The sequence below is a fragment of the Calidris pugnax genome, unplaced genomic scaffold (genome assembly GCF_001431845.1).
Source record: "Calidris pugnax isolate Ruff unplaced genomic scaffold, ASM143184v1 scaffold341, whole genome shotgun sequence".
NCBI lineage: Eukaryota > Metazoa > Chordata > Aves > Charadriiformes > Scolopacidae > Calidris > Calidris pugnax.
Genome location: NW_015091149.1, coordinates 919726 through 928457, shown reverse-complemented (window position 1 = coordinate 928457; position 8732 = coordinate 919726). Strand labels below are relative to the sequence as shown.

Here is an 8732-nt window from a genome sequence, read left to right as displayed (position 1 = left end):
TCCCGTCTGGCTGTCCCTCATTTCGCAGAGGTAAATCGGGCGTTTTGGCACGGTCCAGCCTGGAGCTCCGAGTAACTGGATGGCCCAAGTTAAACCAAGGGACTCTTCCCCGTCAGCCCAGCCACTGTCGGATCGCTCCTGTCCTCCCGCTGTCCCGCACGGAGCGAGGCACCCACGGTGAGCCGTGACGCAGCGCGGGGAGATGGCGCCTTCCCTCTGGGCCGTGTTGGCTCCTGGTGGCAGAGGGACCCGGGGACGCGTGACGCCGAACACGAGGAGTGAGGGAAGAGCGACTTGGGGGGCTGGATGTTGGCAGGTGGGGGCCTGGCGGGTGCTGGGACCCCTCAAACCCCCGGGCACCGGGCTGGGGCCATGGAAGGAACCGCTGCCTTGGGTTAAACTTGTGACAAGGGATGAGTTTTGGACTAATGTAAGGATTGTAGCTAGAGCTGCAGAGCGTGCGTGTCACCGGCACCTGCTGCCTGATGCCCTGTGAAGTAACAGACTCTTTGGTTTCATTTTTAATGTTTTATGTAATGTATTTAAAAGTCTTATTTAAATAAAAATGGTTTTCAAAAGCATTTGCCTGGTGGATTGGGTTTTGTGTTTTGCTTTGCTTTCTGCAGGGGGTGATGCTGGCTGGCTGAGGAGCCGGAGCCGGGTGGGAAGTGCAGCTCTGGGGGGTCTTGGGGAGCCCCCCCTGTGCCCCCACAGGGATGGGGAGCCCCCGGTGCCGTAAAGGGCCTGAGGGGTGTGGGTGGTGAGTCATTACCCTTGTGGGAATGTTCCTAGTTCCCCAGTTCCTTCACCCTCCCCTGGGCCTTGTGCTGCTGTTCCTGATGCCATCAGCACTTCTGCTTCCTGCAAGGACCAGAGGAGACTCCTCTGTCACTGGTGGCCTCTGTCATCACGTCTGTGGTGCTGTGAGGTGGCCTCTGTCACTGTGTCTGGGCTTATCCACAAGTCCAGCCTGGGCTGGGGACTGGACCCCCCCAGGGAGCAAGAACAACATCACTTTGGGGTAAAACATGCCCTTTTAGAGCAGCTCTAGTTACAGGGGCCAGGAAGCGCCTTCTGGGGAAGAGCAACACCAAATGTACTAAAACCTGTAGGGAAGTGCAGGCGGTCCCTGTGTTTCCCCCCGTTTGTCCCCTGCCCCCCGCAGCCCTCCTGCCTTTGCCCCGCTGCCCCGAGAGGAGCACCCGGGTTCACTGCCATCGACTTTCTCTCCTGGGAGAGACTTTGCTCTCGGAACCCAAATTACGGCAATTATGCAAAGCACCTGCGAGTGCACCGAGGCACCGGGGACGAGCCCTGGCTGCTCCCAGGAGCTGGCACTCGCTCGGGGACGGGTATATGTGCCACAGCCCGATGTGGCGCAGTCACTGCTCTGCTTCTGCTCCCAAAATCCAGCTCCCCCTGCCTGCACCGGGGCCGTTTGGGGGTTTTTGCCCCTGTTGGGGTGGCTTGTAGCCCACCAAGCCCAAGCAGGAGGTTCAGCATCCCCTTGCCAGGAGAGCAGGACCTCAGCATCCTCCCCGGGAGCAGGGACCAGCCCCGGGGGCCGGGCTGCAAAACCTGCGTCAAGGGGCTGCTGAGCCCATCGAGCTGGAGGAAGCGACCGCCGTGTCCCCGTCACCCTGACGGCTCATTTGGCCCAGAGTGAGCCATTAAAAACCAGAAATTACAAAACGATTTGTTTGTTCCTCGGGAAACAGCGCTGTGTGGCGCGAGGGATCGATGGCTGCGGGGCGCGGGGCGCCGCTGCCCTCCTGCCCATTCAAAGCCCATTTGTTTTGGGGTTGTTTGAGGAGCTCCGGGGAGCGACGTGCGCCTGATGCGTGACACCGCGCTCACACGGGTGTTATTGAAGGAGGGGGACAAATGTTTTCCACAAACACAACAGGCTGAGGGTAAATACGGGCGAGAGGACCGGTCGATATTGAATGAGGAGCCCGGGGGCAGTGGATGGGGCTTTACTGGGGGCACTGGGGCAGGCTGTGTTACTTATGGTCCTGGGGTGGGCATCGTGTCCCCAGCCAGAGGCTGTGCCCACCCATCCCATGGCGCCCCAGAGATTTTGGGGTGAGGGATGCAGAGCTGCAGAAATGGGCTGCTCTGGGATGGGTGTCCTGGGGACCCCTGTGACACTGGGGAGGGTCCCCCAGAGCCAATGTTTGTGGGGGCAAAGACACCTCAACTGGTGCCAGCCACAGCTAGATGTATGTACATCAATAGGTACACGTATACACACACACACACACACGTGTGCATGCACTGGGGAGAATTGCCCCATGCACTCGCCACACATCTACATAGATACACGGAGCCACACGTGTGCACACACACACACACAAACACACACACTCTCTGGGGTGAATTGTCCCCTCCAGCCCTATAAACACAAATATCTGCACACGCGTGTCTGTAGCCATAGGTACATGTATGAATACACGTGTGTGTTTAGATAGAGGCATAAGACACACTGTTATCTACTACAATTACATACATTGTGTATGTGATTCATATTTTATATTGTATAGAAAGCTATATATTGCGTGTATAGTCACTGTTTATTAGATAACACATTAAATAGCATATAATGTAATTGCATACACAGTCTATTATAAAATATAGTAATACCTATATCATAGAATCACTGAATGGTTAGAGTTGGAAGGGACCCATCCAGCTCCAACCCTGCTCTGGGCAGGGACAGATAAGTAGACAGATCACTGTCTTTATAAATATACAGATATACTGCTTCTCCATCCATATAGATGTACAGAAGCACATGCATGCACACACCCCCACCCCCCCCCCAATCTCTCTATCAATGTCTGTAACTGTCTTTTTTTATATATATGTGCGTGTATATATATATATAAAAAATATATCTATTTATAGCTGCAGATAGTGATGTGGTTTTTACACAGCAAGATACACGTGCCCCATAGAGTTGCCATCCATTATGGCTATTATCTGGGGAGGGGCACAGACACACAGCTATACATTTATATATGCACGCACAGAACCATGGTCAGTTGTCCCATGTAGGCTCCATCCATAGGTACACACACTTTTATATGCAAATAGGTGTGAGCACATCTATATGGATCACTAACAGTTATATCTCTGTATCTATAGCTATACCTTCATGTACAGCTAGACATAGCTATAGCCGTGACAGACAGACAAACTGACCCCAGGGGGCCAATTGCCACCCTCACCCCCCCCAACTCTTGCCCTATAGCTCTGTCTAGATCTACAGCTGTGTGTGTACATCTATAGAGACCTCAGCAGCTACGGCTGTATCTTATAGCTATTTATATACAGGTGTGTATGTATCTACATGCATAAATAGCTGCGTGCACAGGACTCTATATGTAAATATTTCTAACTATGTATGTATGGGTAGGTATGTATAGGGGGGTACATGTTCAGCTGGATAAATAACTATACCCTTCTATATACATCCGTGCAACTAAGGCCAAGTACCTTGCAGCTGCTCTGCTGAGATTTAAATTCACTTATGTCCTGTGTTAATTTACATAGCTACGTATGTAGCTATGTATGACCATATCCATATATACAAGTACCCATATATACAAGTATATACCCATATATACCACCATATATACAAGTACCTGTATATCTGCATCTATATCCACATATGTATATGGATGCATGTGCCTGTCTATATCTGTATATACAGATATACTTCTAGCAAGCTCTACATGCGTGTGCGTATGTAGCTATGTATGACCATATCCATATATACAAGTACCCATATATACAAGTATATACCCATATATACCACCATATATACAAGTACCTGTATATCTGCATCTATATCCACATATGTATATGGATGCATGTGCCTGTCTATATGTGGATATACTTCTAGCCAGCATTACATGCGTGTGCATGTATATTTACATGTGTGTATATGCATGTCTATATACATACATGTCTATATCTACAGCTATACGTATATATGTATATATGTATATAGGGGATTCAATGATTCTATGATCATCATTAATTAATATTTTTATATGTGTCTATACACATACATATCTCTGTGTGTGTGTGCACACGTGTGTGCCCGTGGGTTCTGCGGGGGGGTTTGTGGAGCCGCCCCGGGGTGGGGCAGCGGTGGCAGCGCCTTTAAAAGCGGGGACCGAGCGCCGTTACCCCGAGAGAGCACCCACCGAGCCCCGGAGCTGCAGGTGAGTCCATCCCAGGGGACACGGGGACCCACTGGGAGGATGGAGGAGACTTGGGGGTCAGATGAAAGGGATGGGAGGACTTGGGGACCCGCTGGGTGGGATAGAGGGGATGTGGGGACCCCCCATGCCTGGGGAGGAGCACCCTGCCTTTCAGGGCTCGAGGAGCGAGGGAGGGTTTCGTTCCAGGCAGCCCCTGTGAGGGGCAGAGAGTGGGACTGGGGTCCTTATGGACCCCCCAACTTGTGATTCCAGGGAACCAGGTGGGAAAGTGGGATGGATGACACCTGGGGACCAGATGGGAGGGATGGAGGGGAATTTGGGACCTGCTGGGAGGGACAGAGGGGATTTGTGCCCTGGGGACGAGCACCTTGCTCCCCAAAGGGTCACCCCTCCCCGCAGACTGAGCCCACGTCCCCTCTTTGGTGGCTGCAACCCCCTCTTCCCCACCCGCTGTCTCCACAGCCATGAAGGTGACGGTGTGCATCGGCCTCATCCTCGCCATCCTGATGCCCGCCTGCCTGTGCCGACCCGCGGCCGAGGCACCGGGGGCTGCGGGGGACCCCCACCGGCTCCCCAACAGCCTGGTCCGGCGGGACTGGCCCGACTCCCTGTCCCAGGAGCAGAAACACCTCATCTCCCGGTTCCTGCCCCACGTCTTCACAGGTACTGGGAGGCACAGGGTGGGCAGAGCCACAGCATGGTTCCCCCAGCTCCAGCCCCCAGCCCGAGGCAGCTCTAACCCCCTGCCCTTGTCCCAGCAGAGCTGAGAGACCCCAAGGGCTCCGTGCCCAGGGACGAGGGGATGGATGCCCTGCACGACCACTACTACCCCGACTGGATGGACTTTGGCCGCCGCAGCGCTGAGGACTCAGTCGATGCCCCGTAGCTGCTGGGTTGGCCGTGCCACGCAGAGCACCAGCACGCTCGGTGCACGTCTCTTCCTGCAATAAAGCTTTGGCACTATGGCTGCTACTGCTCGTGGCTGGGCTGAGAAGAGGTTGGAGGGGGGTCGGGCTGGTGGGATTCGTCCCCAGCCCCACCAAGAATCGTGGGGGGGCAGACATGGCACACGAGCTGCTTCGTGACTTCACATTTATTTGACGAGGGGACAGGGCACGGCTGGGGGTGAGGGATGCAGTCAGGGGGGGACCAGAAACTACACCCCAAAAACCACCCACTGCAGGTGTCCCCCAAGCCAGGGGTGCTGTTGCTACTGCTATTTAGTGGGCAGAAAAGAGTTTAAAACCACTATTCCCTTTAAAATTCAGCCCAGGTGCTGGTCAGGGGTGGGAGGTCTCACCCCAGGGGAGGAGGGTCCCCCCCCCGAGCCCAGGCTGAGCATCACCCTTCGCTGCAGCAGCCCAGAGAGCCCCCAGGGGCTGAGCTGCTCCTCGCCAGGCTCAGCACAAGCAGGAACAGTTTTTATTGCCAGTAACGGGCTCCTGTGAAGGGTCCGTACCCCAACAGTGGGGGACAGGGTGAGCTGGCCCCCCCAGAGCCCTGAGCATGGCCCCACGCAGCTCCTTACTGATGGGACCCCCACGGCTGGGTGACACGGGGCTGGGGGAGCATCGTCCTGGGGCTCCCCAGGGTTGTCCCCTGGCAGCCAGGGAGTGTTGTTGGGTTCCAGGGCATCACCAGGGCTGGGGCTGAAAGCCCATCCCATCTCCATTTCCCCACGGACAGGCAATGAAGAGGATGGAGGATGTGTCTTCTCCTGAGCTCACAGGCTCTGCAGTACCATCACGTCAGTGCCCCCCAGGGTCCCCTGTGCTCCCCCCGGGCGTAGGACATCTCCCCTCTGGCCACCACCTTGTCCAGCCCCAGGCGCCGCAACTTCTCCACCAGGTTCAAGCTGAAGATGCTGCTCCTGGGCGGGGGCCCGTCCTGCCCCCCACCCGCAGGCGAGGGCTGGGTGTCAGCACACTGGGGGTCCCACCACGACCTGGTCCCTGGCACCGAGGCGGAGATGCCCTGCAGCTGCAAAAGCCTGACGAGTCCCACGGGGGTGCTCGGGGGTCCAGGACCAGGTGCCACCGTGGGGGATGACGGCTCCGGCGAGGGGCTGCCGAGGCTCAGCCCCTCAAGGGGCCCACAAGAAGGCACGACGGCGTTATACAGACTGGAGGGGAAGAGAAGCAGAAGGGGAGGGTCAGTGGGGGGCACCTAGTCCTGGGGGATGCTGCTGCAAGGGGCAGGGGGGCCACAGGCAGAGCAGAGCCCCCTTTCTCCCTTCCTACATGCTCATTCAGCTAACGAGCCTCAGGCTGTGGGAGACCCCCCTGATTGCAGCCTCAAAGGTCACAGCACCAGGTTGGGGGGCTGTGGCCATGACCCCCCTGAGCTCCCAGGAGGAGCTAGGAGGTGGCTGCTGATCCACGAGTGTTTTCCAAACATGCAGGTTTTTGTTTAACAGTGCACAGTGAACTCAGCTCACACCAACCCCCAACAAGCCTTGGAGGGGCTCATTAGGGCGAAACAACAGGGCTCATTAATTAAGGGGGAGGAAGTTTTCCAGCCTGGGCTGGGGAAAAATCCTGATTTATGCCCAAGTTGAGGAAATCCACATCCTCTCCCCATCAGCACCCGGAGCCAATGCTGCTCCTGCCCCCAGGGAGCTGCTCCCTAGAGTGAGCCCAGTCTCCTCTGCCCAAGACAGGTTCTTCTCCCCATCAAGGTGCTGCAGTGCAGAGACCTGGGGTATGGGGGGGCTGGTCCCAGCACCCTCTGGGGGGCACAGAGCCCTGGGAACGCAGCCACTCAGCAGCCAGATTTGGGGACATTCCAAGTGCCAGGCAACTCTCAGAGCATCAGGGGCTGCAGGTGGCCCCTGGCTGCTGCGTCCTCCAGCCATGCAGGGAGCCAGGTGTGGGGTGAGAAGGAGAGGGGCTGGGGGGGGGGGACAGGGTTGCGATGCAGGCAGTGCAGGCGGTGGAGGGGGAGCCACGCGCCTTACCTGGGTGTCACCGTAGTGATCTCAGAGGTGGGGTGGAGGATGTGGCAGGTGGTGATGGTGAAGGTAGACGGGGTCTGGGGGAGGTTGTTAGCGGAGAGGAACACTGGAAGGGATAGGAGAGAGGGGGTTAATGGGAAGGGGGGGGGGCACGACAGGGGCAGCGAGCAGGGCTCTGGGCACAGGGAGAGCTGAAGCTGAGTGAGCAGCCGCCGCCAGCAGAAGGCTGCACACGTGGGGCACATCTCCAGCAGCATTTGGGTCGGGTGCTTGCTCAGCGGAGGGGGCTGGGAGCACAAGCAGGAGCAGGAGATGATGTTTCTCCCAGACTTGTCCCCTCCTGCAGCAGGCACACGCCGGGGGGACAGCGAGGGGTCACCACGGGGGGACGGCTGCAGGAGAACAGCCCTCGTACAGCCACAGACGGAGCATCCCCATGGGGACGGAGGGACAGGCCACCAGCACAGGAGGGGAGAGCGCGGGGGAAGGCGAGGGGCAGCCTGAGCAGGGGGGCAGGGGCGTCCCAGGGGCCACATCCCCTCACCCCATGCTCACCCCCGGGGCGCTCCTTGGCTTTGGTGGGCGTTGAGGTAGGGAGCAGCTGGAAAGAGCTGGCGTCCACGTCGTCCTCCTCCAGGTCATTGAGGTTGTAGACCTCCTCCAGGTCCGTGTCCAGCTGCCTGAAGTCTTTGGTGAGCACCCCCGGACGGGGCACCAGGATCCCACCCAGGTTGGGCCGTGCCAGCTGCTGCCAGTGGTGGAGGGTCACAGAGCCTGAGGAAGGGGGGGACACAGCCGGGGGGGGCTCAGCTGGTGTCATGGGACCTTCCCTACACCTCCAGCTTGGTGCACTGGGAAGCCCCCTCCACCCCTCACCTTCCAGGGGCTTCACAATCTGCAGCTTGTCGGGCAGGTAGGTGAGGGAGCTGAGGGAGAAGCCGGAGCCCACGGTGATCTCCGAGCCCCCGGAGCAGTTGGTGCCGGTGGAGACGACGCTGTCGTTGGGGGTGAGGAAGCCGCTGGAGCTCTCCCCGTCCCGCAGCCGCCCCAGCTTGTGCTCCCGCTCCGCCTCGAAGAAGGAGCGTTCCTGGGAGACGTGGCTCTGCTGCCGCAGTGACAGCCGCTGCACCGCTGCCTCCAGGTCCTGCCGGCCCGGGGCTGTCCAGGGCTTCCCTCCAGCCCCCTCGCCCCTACGGTGGGCACAGAGTCAGGGGGGGACAGGTCCATGGTCCCACACCCCACCCCGTGCTGTGCCAGACCCAGGGAGCTCCAGCCGTGCCCCCCTTCCCCTGCCCCTGGTTTGTAGTATCAATGAATGCTCTGATGTCACCAACATCCCAACCCCAGCCCCCACCGTGGCACTCACTGGGCATCCTCGGAGCCGGAGCAGTCAGCTTGGGGGGTGCTGGCCCCCCCAGAGGGGGCAGCTGACAATTGCTTGGAGGCTGGCACGTTGTGGGGAGACTCGGAGCAAGACTTGGCTTTTGCTGCCTGGTTCACAGCTTTCACCGTCTCAAAGACGCGCAGGTAGCTCCTGCGGGAGGGAA

At 58.0% G+C, this 8732-nt stretch overlaps 2 protein-coding genes across 2 annotated transcripts in view; one reads left to right on the top strand and one right to left on the bottom strand.

Annotated features, from left to right (window-relative positions):
- The first annotated feature begins 4696 nt into the window (after positions 1-4696).
- LOC106898022 (gastrin/cholecystokinin-like peptide) lies at positions 4697-5118 on the top strand. The gene is made up of 2 exons (XM_014959078.1): positions 4697-4895; positions 4994-5118. The coding sequence occupies exons 1-2, from the start codon at positions 4697-4699 to the stop codon at positions 5116-5118; spliced, it is 324 nt and encodes a 107-aa protein (XP_014814564.1).
- Positions 5119-5310: 192 nt separating this feature from the next.
- The window catches only part of HAP1 (huntingtin-associated protein 1), a 14776-nt gene continuing 11354 nt past the window's right edge, over positions 5311-8732 (bottom strand). Inside the window, 5 exon segments of the mRNA XM_014959077.1 lie at positions 5311-6354; positions 7189-7291; positions 7741-7959; positions 8062-8375; positions 8552-8719. Coding sequence (XP_014814563.1) covers positions 5976-6354; positions 7189-7291; positions 7741-7959; positions 8062-8375; positions 8552-8719 — 1183 coding nt within the window. The 3' untranslated portion in view covers positions 5311-5975.

Coding starts and splice junctions, on each gene's coding strand:
- LOC106898022 (XM_014959078.1), top strand. CDS start 4,697: ATGAAGGTGACGGTGTGCATCGGCCTCATCCTCGCCATCCTGATGCCC. Junction 4,896..4,993: donor CCTGCCCCACGTCTTCACAG/GTACTGGGAGGC, acceptor TTGTCCCAGCAG/AGCTGAGAGACCCCAAGGGC.